We start from the raw sequence: 18,656 nt of genomic DNA on the forward strand, positions 1-18,656 counted from the left end.
GTCACAAGAAATTATTGCAAAAAAATTCCTTCACCCTGCCGTCTATAAGATGTATCAACTGGAATATTAACCCTGCGACAACACAGACACTCCCTGGCCTTCATCCCCCTCACACTCTCCCTATGTAAACCACACCTCAGACAATGCCAGTTCTTCAACACTAAATGGCTACACAAGCCCATTGACAAATGACAGCAGGGAAAACAGAATCAGTAAAGGTGGCGGCATAAAAGAGAAGCGCTTCCCTTGTTCGTTCTGTGAGAAGATTCAGTTTCTCCAGACAGGTGGAGATCCACCAGAGCAGGTATTCCCAAACTGGGGTACGCACAATGCCGCCAGGGGTACGCCAAATAAAAATGTGATTCACGGTTGTATTTAAATAATGAAATAAAATTCTTCACATTTTCAAACAACATTTATATTTTCCAACGGGGCTATACATTTTGGTCACGTTTTTTTCTCACACTCGTTTCACTGCCAAAAATAAAGTTAAACCATCTCGTGTTCAGCGAAGTAACAACACAATGTCAAATACAGGTAGCCTAGTCAAATAATTAACATCCAATCACATTAACCGTTACTCTCTCGTGGAAATTCCACTAATGTATGTAGCCAAACATAGCTGCTGCTCATTCCGTTTGCTTGAAAATTGATAAATGGTTTAAAAAAGTAAAGCCCGCATCCATAGAGACACATACCAGCTCTACTGGTAGTACTACTACTACCAGCAGTACTACACCTGCACCTGTCAACGATACAAGTTGTTCTGCTTCCACGAGCACATCCAATGCTAGCATCAGTAATTCTACATTTGTTGTTAGTCCACCTAGCATGGACACTGATAGTTGTGAATAGAATGCAGCTGAAGAGCTACTGCCCCCTTACCCGGGAAAGCACCGAACAACAGACAGGGACATTGGACCATCGAAGAGGTGCAAATATGATGAGAACTACATTGATTTGGGGTTTACTTATATTGTAACCACGTACCAATGTGAGAGTGGATTCCCGGCCCTCACTAGCATGAAAACTAAACAGACTGTGTGTGGAAAATTATTTAAGACTGAGACTCTCTCCAATACAATCCAACATTGCAGAGTTATGTGCATCCTTTTAAGCACACCCTTCTCATTAACCTGTGGTGAGTTATTCACAAGTTTTGATGAACAAATAAAGTTTTATATGTAAGATGGCTGAATAAAGAGCAAAATTATTGATTATTATTATATTATTATTTGTGCCCTGGTCCTATAAGAGGTCTTTGTCACTTCCCACGAGCTGAGTTGTGACAAACTCACACTCATTCTTATGTTTAATAAATGTATTGAATATTGTGTGTGTAGCAGGCTTACAATGATGGCAAAAAAATATATATTTGAGAATGCGCTGACCCTGGTGCTCGAGGGGGCACGCAGCTGGAGGTTGAACGTTTGAAGGGGTATGGGACTATTAAAAAAGTTTGGGAACCACTGCACCAGAGGATGCACATGGAAGAAAAATTGTTCAGCTGTCATCTGTGCTGGGACAGTTTCCCTGACAATCTGAAGATGCACCCGAGGGTCCACATGGGTGAAATCTTACAGCTGCCCCCAGTGTGAGAAGAGGTTCTCTTACCAGCACCAACTGAAGATGCACCTGAAGGTCCACACGGAAGAGAGGCCATTTGCCTGTATGCACTGCTGGAAGAGGTTCTCAGAGAGGAGCTACCTCAGGATACACTAACAGAAAATGCTCACGGCCCATGTATAGAGTGGTGACATGTAATGTAGTACTAGTTAGTTTGTAGTTCATTCTGTTGGTTTTGGATATACACTGCTTAAAAAAATAAAGGGAACACTTGAACAACACAATGTAACTCCAAGTCAATCACACTTCTGTGAAATCAAACTGTCCACTTAGGAAGCAACACTGATTGACAATAAATTTCACATGCTGTTGTGCAAATGGAATAGACAACAGGTGGAAATTATTGGCAATTAGCAAAACACCCCCAATAAAGGAGTGGTTCTGCAGGTGATAACCACAGACCACTTCTCAGTTCCTATGCTTCCTGGCTGATGTTTTGGTCACTTTTGAATGCTGGCGGTGCTTTCACTCTAGTGGTAGCATGAGACGGAGTCTACAACCCACACAAGTGGCTCAGGTAGTGCAGCTCATCCAGGATGGAACATCAATGCGAGCTGTGGCAAGAAGGTTTGCTGTGTCTGTCAGCGTAGTGTCCAGAGCATGGAGGCGCTACCAGGAGACAGGCCAGTACATCAGGAGACGTGGAGGCGGCCGTAGGAGGGCAACAACCCAGCAGCAGGACCGCTACCTCCGCCTTTGTGCAAGGAGGAGCAGGAGGAGCACTGCCAGAGCCCTGCAAAATGACCTCCAGCAGGCCACAAATGTGCATGTGTCTGCTCAAACGGTCAGAAACAGACTCCATGAGGGTGGTATGAGGGCCCGACGTCCACAGGTGAGGGTTGTGCTTACAGCCCAACACCTTGCAGGATGTTTGGCATTTGCCAGAGAACACCAAGATTGGCAAATTCGCCACTGGCGCCCTGTGCTCTTCACAGATGAAAGCAGGTTCACACTGAGCACATGTGACAGACGTGACAGTCTGGAGATGCCGTGGAGAACGTTCTGCTGCCTGCAACATCCTCCAGCATGACCGGTTTGGCGGTGGGTCAGTCATGGTGTGGGGTGGCATTTCATTGGGGGGCCGCACAGCCCTCCATGTGCTCGCCAGAGGTAGCCTGACTGCCATTAGGTTCTGAGATGAGCTCCTCAGACCCCTTGCGAGACCATATGCTGGTGCGGTTGGCCCTAGGTTCCTCATAATGCAAGACAATGCTAGACCTCATGTGGCTGGAGTCTGTCAGCAGTTCCTGCAAGAGGACGGCATTGATGCTATGGACTGGCCCGCCCGTTCCCCAGACCTGAATCCAATTGAGCACATCTGGGACATCATGTCTCGCTCCATCCACCAACGCCACGTTGCACCACAGACTGTCCAGGAGTTGGCGGATGCTTTAGTCCAGGTCTGGGAGGAGATCCCTCAGGAGACCATCCGCCACCTCATCAGGAGCATGCCCAGGCGTTGTAGGGAGGTCATACAGGCAGGTGGAGACCACACACACTACTGAGCCTAATTTTGACTTGTTTTAAGGACATTACATCAAAGTTGGATCAGCCTGTAGTGTGGTTTTCCACTTTAATTTTGAGTGTGACTCCAAATCCAGACCTCCATGGGTTGATCAATTTGATTTGCATTGATCATTTTTGTGTGATTTTGTTGTCAGCACATTCAACTATGTACAGAAAAAAGTATTTAATAAGAATATTTCATTCATTCAGATCTAGGATGTGTTATTGTAGTGTTCCCTTTATTTTTTTGAGCAGTGTATATAGCTCCACAGTGGAGGTGTCATAATACCCATAGAACCTAGTGATCAAACAGGGAAATGGTTACAATCATTTTTCACCATTCATTTTCCCATAGGAGATTTTAGAAACACTTAAGATAAGGTCTGTGTTTAGTGTAGGCTTACTCTGGCGTGACATTTTGATAACCATGTGTCATGAGTTGCCCTGTTGGGTGATGATCATAGGTGCCAGATCCCCCCCCTCCCTCACCAGTTTTATGACCGGTTGAAAATACCGTGTAGAAACTCTGCTGTTGTTGGGGTTTGCAGGATTTGAGGAGAAAGAAGCCTCTTGTTATAAGGAGATTCCTCCTGCCAAAAAAGTAACATCAAAAGGTTGAATAATGAAACAATATTTCTGTAATCCTAAACAGTTGGAATGATCTGTGCTTACTGAAAGAACAATCCTGTCAAATTTATTACTAACGTAACACAGGACAGTAACACAGGACAGTAGAACAACATAACTGTATCTTGGAATGTGCATATTTCCCAGTGATCAGATTCACATCCAAAATGTTGGGGAACTGATATGGTTAAATATGAAACTATTTGTGAGAAGATGTAATGTGATGTTAGCCTTCTAAATGAGAGAATTGTTTTTCATATGAAGTCTTAACCAAGTCAGTGGCCACGCCCACGTGAGCACAGACATTACGACAAAAGGAGGGAACGCCCCTTTTCCCTGAGTGCTTAAACAGGACTCGTGACAAATGTACATTCATCAAGAAAATGTAAGGACAGGAGTCCCCACGTTGAAATTGCTCCCACTCTATAGACCAGTTACGTGCAGTTCCAGCTGAATACGTTACAAATCGTTAATAAATCTACAAAACTAAAGACTACACATTCACCGTCTGCAGCTGTATATGTAAAATAGTTTAGGAAACTAGACCGAAGACGAGAGGAGAACATTTCCCAATCGAATGACCATTGGTACATCTGACCTATAACAGACACTTCCAGAACAAAAGGAACAAGCTACAACTACAAAGGACATGGTGACCTCTGGCGGACAACCAGAGACTTTGTCGACTGACTCTCCAGAAAATGGACCAACGATTTCAACAGAGACAACAAAGGCATAAAATCGTAAATATGTACATTGCAATTTTTTTCCGATTAAGCGGCCGTTCATAGCATTTCCATGAGCATAGTTATCAGCTGTATGTACGATAGTGAAGTCCTTTGTATTTTCTCCCGTTCTTTCTTACATGCCGCTCCCCTTTTCAATTTGTGTAACAAGCAATCATATCGGTTTAGTCCACTAGGGACATTTCATTGCATTATGTGGTAATCAATGTGTAAGCTATTTTGCTTGTGTTTATGTAATTCTGTGTGATTATTTAGTTAGTTAGTAAATTAATAATTAAGCCAATTTGTATATCGTTTATTCATCATTTATGCTAGGGTTCGCGCAGATATCCAAGGATTTTGCGACATTAAGAATGAGACTGATAGAAGGCAACAAATAATGATGACTGAAATGACTGAAATGTAAGAGATATTTATTTCTTTAAGAGTTCATTCGGAAAACGGTAACTCGTTAAATAGACTTTTTCTACAAATCACATTGTAGGATTTTTTATGAATTTATTTGCAAATTATGGTGGAAAATAAGTATTTGGTCACCTACAAACAAGCAAGATCTCTGGCTCTCACAGACCTGTAACTTCTTCTTTAAGAGGTTCCTCTGTCCTCCACTCGTTACCTGTATTAATGACATCTGTTTGAACTTGTTATCAGTATAAAAGACACCTGTCCACAACCTCAAACAGTCACACTCCAAACTCCACTATGGCCAAGACCAAAGAGCTGTCAAAGGACACCAGAAACAAAATTGTAGACCTGCACCAGGCTGGGAAGACTGAATCTGCAATAGGTAAGCAGCTTGGTTTGAAGAAATCAACTGTGGGAGCAATTATTAGGAAATGGAAGACATACAAGACCACTGATAATCTCTCTCGATCTGGGGCTCCACTCAAGATCTCAAAATGATCATAAGAACGGTGAGCAAAAATCCCAGAACCACACGGGGGGACCTAGTGAATGACCTGCAGAGAGCTGGGACCAAAGCAACAAAGCCTACCATCAGTAACACACTACGCCGCCAGGGACTCAAATCCTGCAGTGCCAGACGTGTCCCCCTGTTTAAGCCAGTACATGTCCTGGCCCGTCTGAAGTTTGCTAGAGAGCATTTGGATGATCCAGAAGAAGATTGGGAGAATGTCATATGGTCAGATGAAACCAAAATAGAACTTTTTGGTAAAAACTCAACTCGTCGTGTTTGGAGGACAAAGAATGCTGAGTTGCATCCAAAGAACACCATACCTACTGTGAAGCATGGGGGTGGAAACATCATGCTTTGGGGCTGTTTTTCTTCAAAGGGACCAGGACAACTGATCCATGTAAAGGAAATAATGAATGGGGCCATGTATCGTGAGATTTTGAGTGAAAACCTCCTTCCATCAGCAAGGGCATTGAAGGTGAAACGTGGCTGGGTCTTTCAGCATGACAATGATCCCAAACACACTGCCCGGGCAACGAAGGAGTGGCTTCGTAAGAAGCATTTCAAGGTACTGGAGTGGCCTAGCCAGTCTCCAGATCTCAACCCCATAGAAAATCTTTGGAGGGAGTTGAAGGTCTGTGTTGCCCAGCAACAGCCCCAAAACATCACTGCTCTAGAGGAGATCTGCATGGAGGAATTGGCCAAAATACCAGCAACAGTGTGTGAAAACCTTGTGAAGACTTACAGAAAACATTTGACCTCTGTCATTGCCAACAAAGGGTATATAACAAAGTATTGAGATAAACTTTTGTTATTGACCAAATATTTATTTTCCACCACAATTTGCAAATAAATTCATTAAAAATCCTACAATGTGATTTTCGAATTTTGTCTGTCAGAGTTGAAGTGTACCTATGATGAAAATTACAGGCCTCTCTCAACTTTTTAAGTGGGAGTACTTGCACAATTGGTGGCTGACAAAATACTTTTTTGCCCCACTGTATGTAGTAGGGAACTGGATGAGGTGAACTGAGGAAAACATGGTGTTATGTGATGGTGTCTGTAAAATTGCTTCACTGATGAAAAGTGACAGCCTTTGATGCTGTTTTATAATGAGGAAATTATAGTACCTTAATTCATGTTTACTTAAAGTAGTCAAGCTGTGTGTAATGTAATGTTGAATATTTATTCTAAAATTAATTTGATCAAATCGAGGGTATCAGATTTACAGAAAATATAGTTTTACCATAGTGGGAAGTTATTCTACTTGACACACGTATCGTTTTGTGCAATAAAAGTACTGTACTTCACTTTATGTGAGTGTATGACCATTTTGTTGAAATTAAATACATTTACTCTGTGCTGACTTTTTGTATCATTGCAAGGGCTGAGTTTCCCTTATCCCAGTCGAACCAAAACATACTTCATTCTTGAATCAACACATTTGGATTTTAAAAATAATAATAAACACCAATGGCTCCATATTGTTAGGTACATTAATCACAGTGTTAGAGAAGGGCTTGACTGTGTTAACATTTTATAATATCATGTCATGTTTTGTGTGTACAGCATAGAGTTTCTTATATAAACCTTTATGCAATGTGTGTTTACAGTCTGCAGTCCATGAGGACCTGCTGATATCCGGTGCTGCTGGCAGGCGAGACTGGACCTCTGAGGCGGCTGGTCACAAACCTTGGCTCCGGATCAGGACACTGGATCAGGAGCCGTCGCTTTTCCTTTCCGAGTCAGAAACAGAACCAAACAGTGAGGGGCAGAGACTCCACCACCACACAGAACAGAACCAGTGGACAGGTGGACTGAACAACCTCAGTCCTGGTGGTCATCAAATAGACAGAGGCTCCAGTCAGGGATCCAGTCTGCAGCCCAGACCCTTCTCTTCACAGTCTCAGTGCAGAGATGGAGCAGGACCTGGGGCTGATAGAGATAGACCCTCCTGTTCCTATGATACAAACAGCACAGTATCCATGATGAACAATTCAGGTCACCCCGGGCTTCAGCCTTCACAGAGAGTGGTGGGAGACACCCCCGGTGGGAGTCTAACAGGAAGTCTGTCTTCTCCTTCAGGATCTTGTCTAATGCCTGGTGACTGGGTTCATAGAATGCCTGCACCTGGGTCTATCCTTCCTCAGTTACCTCATGGTTACCCCACCAATACAGACAGGGTCAGGATGGGCGTTCACCACAAGAGGTACCTAGCCTATAACACAACACACAATCCCAACAACACCCAAACAATGGCTAGAGGTCAAGGATGGAGCTCAAAGACTAACCACCTGAGGGTGGTGGCTCCTGCTTCTGCCTCGTCTGGTGTCATTGGGTCACAACGTGGGAGGCCAAGTAATAGGACGGACGCTGACAAGCCATACGCCTGCCCCACATGTGGGAAGCGCTTCGCTAGGGCAGACTATTTGAGGGAGCACCAGGCCGTTCACACCAAGGAGAGGCCCTTCAAGTGCAAACTATGTTACAAGAGCTTCTCCTTCCTGACTAACCTGATCAGACATAGGAGTGTCCACAACCGGGAGAAATTGTAACAGTGTGGCTCGAGATGTACACAGGGGATATCTTGGAACAATTCTTAAGTTGACATATAGTTGTGAAGTGTTTTGGGGAATTAACCACATACCCTTCATTAACCCTTTGTTAACTTGTCATTTTAAACAGGCTTGAGGCTGTTTTTAGAGAGACAGTAAACCGAGGTGATGGAAGGTAGATGGAGGTAGATGGAATAAAGTCATTATACTATTTTCTACTCTATTCTTGTGAACACACTGTTCTTTCTAAACAAGTCTGCTCTCAGCTTGAAAGATACTGATCATGGGAGATTTGAAGTGTATTTTTTTATTTTACCTTTATTTAACCAGGCAAGTCAGTTAAGAACAAATTCTTATTTTCAATGACGGCCTAGGAACAGTGGGTTAACTGCCTGTTCAGGGACAGAACGACAGATTTGTACCTTGTCAGCTCGGGGGTTTGAACTTGCAACCTTCCGGTTACTAGTCCAACGCTCTAACCACTAGGCTACCCTGCCGCCCCATAATGTAATAAACAGTACCGTAATTCAAGTCCAGGAGGCAACAGCAGCCCTCAGACATGCTGACATTGTGGGTCATGTTCAGCAAGGGAGAGGAGGCCTTGGGCTAACTAGCCGTGCTGCTTGGATTAAGGCCACTGCACCAGAGCGGAGGAAGATGGTAGTGCAGGAAGTACGCCATCAGGAGGAGGCTGCAAGGTGGGCCAAGGCAGTCTCTTGCCAAACAGGGACAGTGGACTCGATGGGACAGTGTGGAGAAGAGGAAGATCAGCTGGAAGGATCTGTGGGCCATGGAAGCGAGGCGATTGAGCTTTTCCATCAGAGCAACATATGACGTCCTTCCAACACCAGTTAATCTTCACCAATGGTATGGTGAAGATCCGGACTGTGCCCTCTGTTTCCATGCCAGCCAACCTCAGGCACATTCTCACAGGGTGTAAAACAAGCCTCACCCAAGGACGCTACACTTGGCGTCACAATCAAGTCCTTAAAAACCTTGCGTCCGCCCTGGAGGACAAGCGAGCTGCCACCAACTCCCTACCACTCACAGCAGCATCACACTCCTTACGGACAAACTTTGTTCGCGAAGGGGCTAAACCACCGAAGAGCGGCTCTACACCATTAGAGAGAGACCAGCTGCGCTTGGCCCGCGACTGGAAAATGCTAGCTGACATTGGCCGGCAACTTGTTTCCTCCGGAGATCGCAACCACCACCCTAAGAACTGACATGGTGCTCTGGTCCCGTTCACTCAATAAGGTCTTCATCATTGAGCTCACAGTACCCTGGGAAAACTCAGTAGATGAGGCTTATGAGCGAAAACATCTGCGCTATGCTGATCTAGCTGCCGAAGCACGGCATCATGGCTAGAACACAGAAGTCCGACCAGTGGAGGTGGGCAGCAGAGGTTTTGTGGCAACATCTACAACCAGACTGCTTAGAGACCTGGGAATTAAGGGCCAGAGCCAGCGTTCGGCAATCAAAGCTGTATCAGAGGCAGCAGAAGGCAGCAGTCAGTGGCTCTGGATGAAGAGGAAAGACCCCAGCTGGGCCCCGAAGTGAGAGGGCCAGGAGGTATGCGGTCCACAATGCTTGACTCAGGGAGGAGGACGCCCCTGCCATGCATAGTCACATGGGATGTTGGCTATCAACAACAAGGCAACTCCTATGACTAATTGGGAATGGGACGCAAGCGTAGGATTGATCACCCTGTCGCTGGCCGCCTTTGGGGAGGGTGTATAGTGTGAAAGGCCGAAACACCCTAGGAACCAAAGGTACACTACTGACGATGCGCTCCCCAAATTTCACCACGCTCACTGTTCATTAACTCTTGGAAGTGCTTGCACAAAGGATAACATCTCATCCTGTGTTCTTGGAATCTTTGTGAACACACTGTTCTTTCTAAACAAGTCTGCTCTCAGCTTGAAAGATACTGTTCATGGGAGATTTGAAGTGTAATGTAATAAACAGTACCGTAATTCAAAGAGCAGCGTGCATACCTTTTTCATTTAAGCACACCCTTTCGAACTATGATGCCAACCAATCAGATAATTTCTCTTTATTGTACAACAATTTCCACGTTTGTGTTTTTATTGTTGTTATTTAGACAGGGAAATCCTGGCACTCAAAATAGGCCAAATTTAACTGCGCAGCATCACATACTTACTGCAGTAGTCTTTCATTTGCGTTGGACACAGGACAGATGTTATCTGGATAACGCTAGCTAGCTGCTAACATGACAAACTGTATGGTTTTCACACTCAAATAGCCTCCATCATGGAGGTGCTAGCGAATGCAGTAGTGGCAGACATCTTTAAGGTCGTAGACAACTATGCTGTGTTTCATTTGGAAATAACTCCAAGCCAGAAAGAAAACAGGGCATTGCGAAGGAAACTACAGCTACTGGAAACTGAAGTTGGCACGGGAGCGAGCAGAGGAAGACGTGAGAGCGTAGTGTAAAGATCCCCAACAGATACAGAGGCATGTCAAGAGGTACAAATTGCAGAAGGCAGAGTCTGCGCGGCCTGTCGTCGTGCATATATAGCTCAGTGCCTGTCGCCTCGTTCACCTTTTGACGTGATCAGATTCATTATCGAGAATTGGGTCTTGGTCAGTTTTTGGATAGTATGCAATAATTCCCCTGATTACTTTGGTATTTTTGTATTTCATTAGGATCCCCATTAGATGTTGCAAAAGCAGCAGCTACTCTTCCTGGGGTCCACACAAAACACAATACAGAATGACATAATACAGAATATCAATAGACAAGAACAGAACTAGGCTGCAGAACTTGCTTTTTGGAGTGTGGTGTCAAAAAGAACCTTCCATTAAAAAACACGTTTTTAGTTCTATTAGATAGATAGCACTGAATCCATGATATGGCAGAGGTTGAACGCCATAACACATACGTTTTTTCAACAACAGATTATGGTCAATAATATTCAATAATATCTCAAATCTAACAGTACAACTCCCACAATCATGTTATTATACATTTCTTTCAACCAATCATCAGTAATTTGTGTCAGTGCAGTATATGAGTGCCCTTCTCTATAAGCATGCTGAAAGTCTGTTGTTAATTTGTTTACAGAGAAATAGCATTGTATTTGGTCACACACATTTTTTCCCAACAGTTTGCTAAGAGCTGGCAGCAAGCATATATGTCTGCTGTTAGAACCAGTAAAGGCCGCTTGACCACTCTTGGGTAGCGGAATTACTTGGGCTTCCCTCCAGGCCTCAGGACAAAGACTTTCCTCTAAACTCAGATTAAAAATGGCTATAGAGTCAGCTACCATCCTCAGTACCTTTCCATCTAAATTGTCAATGCCAGGAGATTTGTCATTATTGATCGATAACAATAATTATCTCTAGCCAGCACAAAGACGGAATATCATATTCTAACCAGGTTCTTGATTACTGCACTTATTATTATTTACTCAACAAAAAATATGTGATGCATTGATCAATAAATAGTATATCAAGAAGTTATGAGAAATGTTGCCTTACATCCTTGCCAATTCTAGACATTGTCAATAGTATGGAATAGATATTATGGAATAGATATTGACACAATAGTATACCATTGAGCATTGACAGTAGCTAACCTAACTACCTCTTTTCCTTCTATCACTCTCAGGTGGAGGTCTCACTGGAGGCCACAGGAGCTTTGTGAAGCCAATGGGACACAAACCATGGAGAGATGGCCAACCAATCACTGTTATCCTGGGGTCAAGCTGGAGAGGTCAAGGACCTGACTCAGCACCAAGGAGGTCAGTGGAACGCTGAGCGCCGTCCTCAAGTCAGAGACAGACACCGAGACTTTAACGGGGCTGGGGGCGACTGAGCTGTCCGCCTTTCCCCATTTAGAGTATTTACTTTACGGTAACCTGAGTCCAAGGACTGTTCTGTCCAATTGGGACACAGGTGATGTGTTACAGGTCCTGTTCATATGCTACAGAGACAGAGATGATACCTGGTGACATGCCTGTGGGATTAGATACACAGACTAATCCAATGAGAGGGGACTGGAACCGGTACAGTAGTAGTGTACAGTATACTCTGTAGGGCGCCTAGATAAGAAAGGGGATGCCCTTTTTGTGTGTCGAATCTTGTCTTTGAGGCTGCATAGCCAGCTACCTACTATCTTGAAACTCACTGACAACTATTTTCACTTACTTTACCAGTTTGTTATGGTTTGTGACCCTGTGTTACCCAGCACAGTGAGTGTCAAGAAGCAAGAGTGGACTGGGTCAGGCATGAGTGGTTCTGAGCCAGGCGGCTAGTTGGTCCTGGCAGCAGGAAAGAAAGTGCAGTGGGACATTTTTACCTTTTATTTAAGGCAAGTCAGTTAAGAACAAATTCTTATTTTCATGACAGCCTAGGAACAGTGGGTTAACCTCCTTGTTCAAGGGCAGAAAGACAGATTTTTACATATTTTTTTCCCGGTTACTAGTCCAAAAGCTCTAACCACTAGGCTACCTGCCTACCTTTAAGTATGTAAAAGGACTTCAGTTTGTGCTTAACAATCCAATCTAATGTTATTTTGTGCATGTCCCCACAATATGTAATAAGGTTTACAGAGAAAATACACAAACAAATACACTGTTTTTGTTTAAAAGGTGATCTCCTTATGACACTAACTTTCCTTGTTAGCTCATCGAATAGCATCTGAACCTTTGTTGAAGTGTATTTCATTTACTGCCAATGGGGATGTGCATTGTTTGACACTCTTTCCACATATGAATGAGGGAGTTTTATTAAGCTGAACCGGTGTGCACCAGGATATGGCTCATGATGTGAACGGGCGAAAGCAGTGAGAGACGAGCGTCCTGCTCAAATAGAACCGTAATCTACGCCACCAGGTCATATTGTCAACAAGGCAGCGTGGTGCATCGTTCAGGAACATACAACATATATTTTCCAGAAATAAATACTTTTCTATCTAGTTTAAGGCAGATAAAGTATGTATGCGTTTTGCATTTGTTGTAATCATTACTCCACGTGCTTAGCATATGTCACTTTGTTTTGAGACAACTACGCCATGTCACCCGGTTCACACCCAGGAGGCAGCACGGATCAAAATGAATGCGATCACTTTTCACCTGACAAAATCTCCGCCCACCTGGGCACCTATGCCAGCTTAATCTAATCTCCTCATTGGAATTTAAAATCGGATCGCAGCTGCTATTTAGATGGGCCGTAGAACCGTTTTTTTCCCTCCAGAAAATCTGCAATCCACATGAACCTATCCCAGCCACCATATTATTTTTCGAAGCCCAATTGATTCTGAATTCGAGCATTTCAAATGTATTGGTGTGATCAGACCTCTTGATGTAAGGACTAAGGCAAGGGTGTCAAACTCCATTCCTGGAGGGGCGAGTGTCAGTTTCTTAGTTTGGAACTCCTCTCACCTGGTTTTCTAGGTCTTAATTGAACATGAATTCAAAGGTAATAACCCAGTAAACACGCGGCTCTCCTGGAATTGAGTTTGACACCCCTGGACAAAGCTGTTGGACTGACTGTTCCAGGGAGTCCCAGCCTGGCTACCCATCAAATTTGCTTTTTTAGGATATTATGCAGTTATACTGTAGATAGAATTATGGTAGACTGATGATATATATATAAAGTACCAGGAGTAAGGTGGATTTCACCAGAATGTCACCTTGGGGATCATCACATCAAGGACAAAGAACACCTTATCCAGGTTTGCCATCCTTGGGCGGAGCACCACCCAAGATGGCTCATGGCTCTAGGTCTGGTGGGTCCTGTCCATGACCTATGAATGTAAACACAGAGAATGTGGTTGCAGAGCATAAATAGAGTCATTGCAGGACACCATTACAGGCACCTTCCTGATGCCAATGAATCATTTGATCAAAAAGGCACTGCATTTTCTGAGGTGGAAGAGGCTGTCAGTTGACACCTGACGTGGTTGACCTCTTCTTCCAATGGGGGAGTCTCCAATGTGCTTGTCCAATGTGCAGACTTTAAAGGGGCAATCAGCAGTTGCTACTTATAAATTAATTATATGTATCCATTGATTCTTGAATAATATACATTTTAAATGCCTCATGAGCTTAGTTCAATTATCGCAACCCATCAGAACCCAAAATACAAGCGTGTTTTACTACAATGTTTGTATACTAAGGAAATGTCAACTAACACTATCGCCTTAAAACATGGTCAAAACTATTATTTTCATATCATGGATGGTTGGTCCTTGCAACCATAACTCTGTCTATGAATTTGATGGTTTACGTTTCTCCAGGTCCATCTCTCAGCTTTTCAGCATACCAGGGGTGGGGAAACCGCTTTATTATTTCTACTGCTGATTTCCATATCTTGGAATGATGGAAACATAAATATCAAAGTGGCATTAATATAATAACTTTTAATACATTTAAATACATGCCATGCTAGACATGACAATAATAATTCAGAGTTAACATTTACCAAGTGTACAGACATCTTGTAATTTTGTTGACATTCTAGAAGGGATCAGATTAACAGATCATAGCCAGATAGATACTATAATGTAACCAGTGGTGTAAAATACTTAAGTAAAAATACTTTAAAGTACTACTTAAGTTGTTATTTGGAGGTATCTGTACTCTACTATTTATAATTTTACAACTTTTAATTCACTACATAAATAATGTAGTTTTTACTCTAAACATTTTCCATGACACCCAACAGTACTCCTTACATGATGAATCCTCAGCAGGACAGGAAAATTGTCAAATTTACACACTTATCAGGAGAACATGTGGTCATCCCTACTGCCTCTGGCAGACTCACTGAATACAAATGCATCATTTGTAAATTGTCTGAGTGTTGGAGTGTACCCCTGGCTATTCCTTAACTATTAAAACAAGAAAACTGTGCATCTTGCTTTGCTTAATATCAGGAATTTGAAATTATTTATACTTTTACTTTTGATACTTAAGTATATTTTAGCAATTACCTTTACTTTTATACTTAAGTATATTTAGAACCAAATACTTTTAAACTTATACTCAAGTAGTATTTTACTGGGTGACTTAAAACTTTTACTTTAGTAACTTTCTATTAAGGTACTATACTTTTACACAAGTATGAGAATTGTGTACTTTTTCCACCACTGAGAGTAAATAGCTACCTTACTGAGTAACGTTAGTTATCTTCACTTTCTTCCAGTAGTAGACTACTACTCAGTCTGTCAAAGTCGCCATCTTTTTTATTGATTTCAAGAAGTGCAACGCACCATACCAACGTCAATGATGCAACTTTAGCTCTATTTGTTGTATCTGAAAATAAACAATTATACTCGTAACCATATATAATTCGTTAGCTAGCTTGCTTAGTTCACATGCAGCGTGGTATTTAGCTTGTTATCTGTCAGTCAATCGTTCAGCTGGACGGACGCGTCAATGCGATAGGCAGACTGCTTCTCCTCGAACACCGCGGTGAAAGGGATGCTGAGAGCCCATTGGCTATCGAACGACCAATAGCGTAAGACGTGGGCCTTGAATATTTCGGTTCACTACCGTAATTCAAAGAACAGCGCGCAATTATTTTTAATTTAACAACCCCCTTTGAGCTTTGACGCCAACCAATAAGATCCCCTTCTCTTCAGTGTAACCGGAAGTGAACAGCGACCAAGTACAATTTCCACGTTAGCATTTTTATTTGTGATATTTGGACGTTTATTAACACCCTGGAACTCAAAATTTGACTAATTGAACTGCACCGAATCACATACTTACACCCTGTAGTATTTAATTTGCGTTGGAGACAGGACTTGGTTGATAAATGTTATCTAGGTAACGCCAGTTAGCTAGCTGTGAACATTAGCCAACATGGCTAACTGTGTGGTTTTTCACACTCAAATAGCCTCCATCATGGAGGTGCTAGCGAATGCAGCCGTGGCAGATATCTGTAAGCTCGTAGACGACGACTATGCAGTGTTTCGTTTGGAAATAACTCAAAGCCAGAAAGAAAACAGGGCATTGCGGAGGAAACTACATCTATTGGAGCTGAAGGTGGCACGGGAGCGCGCAGATAGAACAACGCGAGAGCGCGTCAATGCTAGTCGTCCCAGTAGTGTCAAGATCCTCGAGCGAGGAATGGAAAGAGGTACGCACATTTTTCAGGACGAAGAGGCTGCACATGTGTGACTTTAGATGTCTTAACCAGATATGGTGAAATGGGTCTTGGTCAGTTTGTTGGATAGTATGCAATAATTGCTTGGCTATTTTGCACAATGACAAAATATCTAACCAGATAATTGATTTACGTTATGTCCTATTATTTACTTATTGAAAACAACGTGCTGCATTGAACATAGTCAATCAATCTATAAAGAGTATATCAAGAAGTTACGTGAAGTGTTACCTTACATCCTTGTCAATTCTAAACCGTATCAAAACGGTCAATAGTGTACAATATATTGTTGAGCATTGACCATAGCTAAACCTAACAACCTCGTTTCCCCAATCACTCTCTCAGGTGAAGGAAATCTCACTGGAGGCTACAGGAGCTTTGTGAAGCTAGCGGGACACAAAACATGGAGAGATGATCAACCAATCACTGTTGATGAGGGGAGTGGAAGCTCAACTCAGCACGTTATCGTTATAGAGGTTAGTGTAATAGTATTACATCCAAATTACAGTATATCAAATGTGGCCAGTTTATTTCAGAAAGGCTCCCCTCAGCTATTCACTTGCTTACATGTACATCCTCATGTATCTGCCATAGGGAAGTCTCACAAACTCCCCTATGACAATGTTATCTAATCCTACTTATGTACCGGTAATAACCTCCTTTCTTCTTGCCAGCCTGCAGATGCAGAGGCTGCAGGTCCTGGGGTCAAGCTGGAGAGGTCTGAAGGAGAGGAGGACCCAAGACACAGCAGAAACATCCAGACGGGAGAGCCCACTGTAGCCACGGAGGACCCCACCACAACCCTAGTTCCGCCCAGGATCCGACGCAGCATCCCAGAGGACAGTGGAACGCAGAACACTGTCCTTAAGTCAGAGACAGACACAGAGACTTTAACTGTAACACAAAGGATTTTGCACACAGGATCTGACCACAGGTCAGACCCAGAGATACTGGAGCTGGGGGGACTGGGCTGTCGTTCTGCTCCCGGCTCAGAGTATTTACTTTACGGTAACCCGAGGACAGTTCTGTCCCATCAGGACTCAGGTGACGCATTACAGACTGGCAATGATCCATCTTGTTCTTACACTGCAGAGACAGGGATGATACCTGGTGACATGCCTGTGGGCTTAGATACACAGACTAATCCAATGAGAGGGGACTGGAACCGGTACAGTAGTAGTGTGTACTCTGAAGACTGCCTGGATGAGAAAAGGGAGGGTCTGGCCTTAGATGATGTGACTGTGAAAATGGAGGGCGACGCTCCTCTGACATGGAATGAAGTCGAGACTCATTTAGGAGAAGGACACTCGCAGGATAACAGCAGTGACTTCTTAGACTACAGGGAAAACTTAGAGACAAATCTAAATGTCACAACCAACTCCTCTTTACACCCAGTGTCCATGTCAATGACACCTTCCGATTCACAAGGCCTGTTCGATCAGGTATTGAACTCAAATGACCAAAGGTCCAAGGCTCGGGGAGGGGGAGCAAAAATTGGCAGTAAAGAGAAGCGGTTCCTTTGCATGTTCTGTAATAAAGGCTTCAGCTGCCCCCAGAAGGTGGAGATTCACCAGAGGGTCCACACAGGGGAAAAACCCTACAGCTGTACCCAGTGTCACATGCGCTTTGCCCATGCTGGCAACCTGAAGAGGCACCAGAGGGTTCACACAGGGGAGAAACCCTACAGCTGTCCCCAGTGTGAGAAAAGGTTCTCCCATCAGCACCATCTGAAGATGCACCTGAAGGTCCACACGGGAGAGAGGCCATTCAGAGAGTAACTACCTTAGGATACAGCAGCAGAAAAAACATAGAAAGTAACCATTCCACTTGATAGCTTCTGACTTTGACATCAAACCCTGAATTAAAGACAAAGATGAGTGTTGTCAACAGAAAAGATCCACAGATGCATTTTGGAATAATGAGGGTAACAGATTTCAGTGTTGAATATTCCTGGGTAGAATATTGCATCCAGACATTGTGATATATAAGGCATATATAAGCCTAATGAGTCTGTTACATATTGTGTTTGTACTGTGTAGGATATATGATGTTCACAAATTTCATTCCTTCCATTCAACTACTTGTTTTTTTGCCCAAGACACTTTTAATGAGTATACTAATGCAGTCTATCAAGTTCATGCAGATGTATGTGCGGTTTTCATAAGGTGAATTTAAAACGTGTATGTTTAATAAATAAACATTTTGACTTTGTTCTCGTTATTTGAAACTCCCTTTAATATACATCACATCTGATCTCACCCTATTCTGCATAAACCCGACAGAGCTTTATAACCAATATACACTTACTACATATACCTACACATATACACACCAGAAAACACCTACTGTATACGTCAAAATAGTTTAGTCAGGTTTGTCTGATGACTTTGAGTTATCATAGCCGACACATTTATCCACAACATATTTATTTCCACCATGATGGGTTTAACAACAATGAAGTCATTCTGTAACTACAGTATAGGACTCAAAAGTAGTGAGGAAGGGTAAAAACAGCGTGTTGAAAGAGTGTGTGTGTATATGTAC

General features: G+C 43.1%; 2 protein-coding genes across 8 annotated transcripts in view; both read left to right on the plus strand.

Annotated features, from left to right (window-relative positions):
* Positions 1 to 18,656, plus strand: part of LOC118395551 (zinc finger and BTB domain-containing protein 32-like) — a 153,614-nt gene that overhangs the window by 23,893 nt on the left and 111,065 nt on the right. For 2 of the 5 annotated variants that reach the window (XM_035789377.2, XM_052465117.1), the window contains exon 7: positions 7,032 to 8,047. The exons of 2 other annotated variants lie outside the window; for them this stretch is intronic. In XM_035789377.2, coding sequence (XP_035645270.1) covers positions 7,032 to 7,973 — 942 coding nt within the window. In that variant the 3' untranslated portion in view covers positions 7,974 to 8,047. Of the gene's footprint in view, positions 1 to 7,031; positions 8,048 to 18,656 lie in introns of those variants that run through there. One more of the 5 variants, XM_052465118.1, reaches the window with a different exon arrangement.
* Positions 10,273 to 18,323, plus strand: LOC118395597 (zinc finger protein 354C-like). Of its 3 annotated transcripts, none has more exons than XM_052465188.1 (3): positions 10,273 to 11,740; positions 16,458 to 16,588; positions 16,787 to 18,323. In XM_052465188.1, exons 1-3 carry the CDS (start codon positions 11,671 to 11,673, stop codon positions 17,888 to 17,890), a joined length of 1,305 nt encoding a protein of 434 aa, XP_052321148.1. In that variant the 5' UTR covers positions 10,273 to 11,670; the 3' UTR covers positions 17,891 to 18,323. The 3 variants fall into 3 exon arrangements, with proteins under 3 accessions (XP_052321148.1, XP_035645348.1, XP_035645349.1); XM_035789455.2 differs by lacking the exon at positions 10,273 to 11,740 and adding an exon at positions 14,977 to 16,085; XM_035789456.2 differs by lacking the exon at positions 10,273 to 11,740 and adding an exon at positions 16,104 to 16,165.

This window comes from Oncorhynchus keta, chromosome 16 (genome assembly GCF_023373465.1).
Source record: "Oncorhynchus keta strain PuntledgeMale-10-30-2019 chromosome 16, Oket_V2, whole genome shotgun sequence".
Lineage (NCBI taxonomy): Eukaryota > Metazoa > Chordata > Actinopteri > Salmoniformes > Salmonidae > Oncorhynchus > Oncorhynchus keta.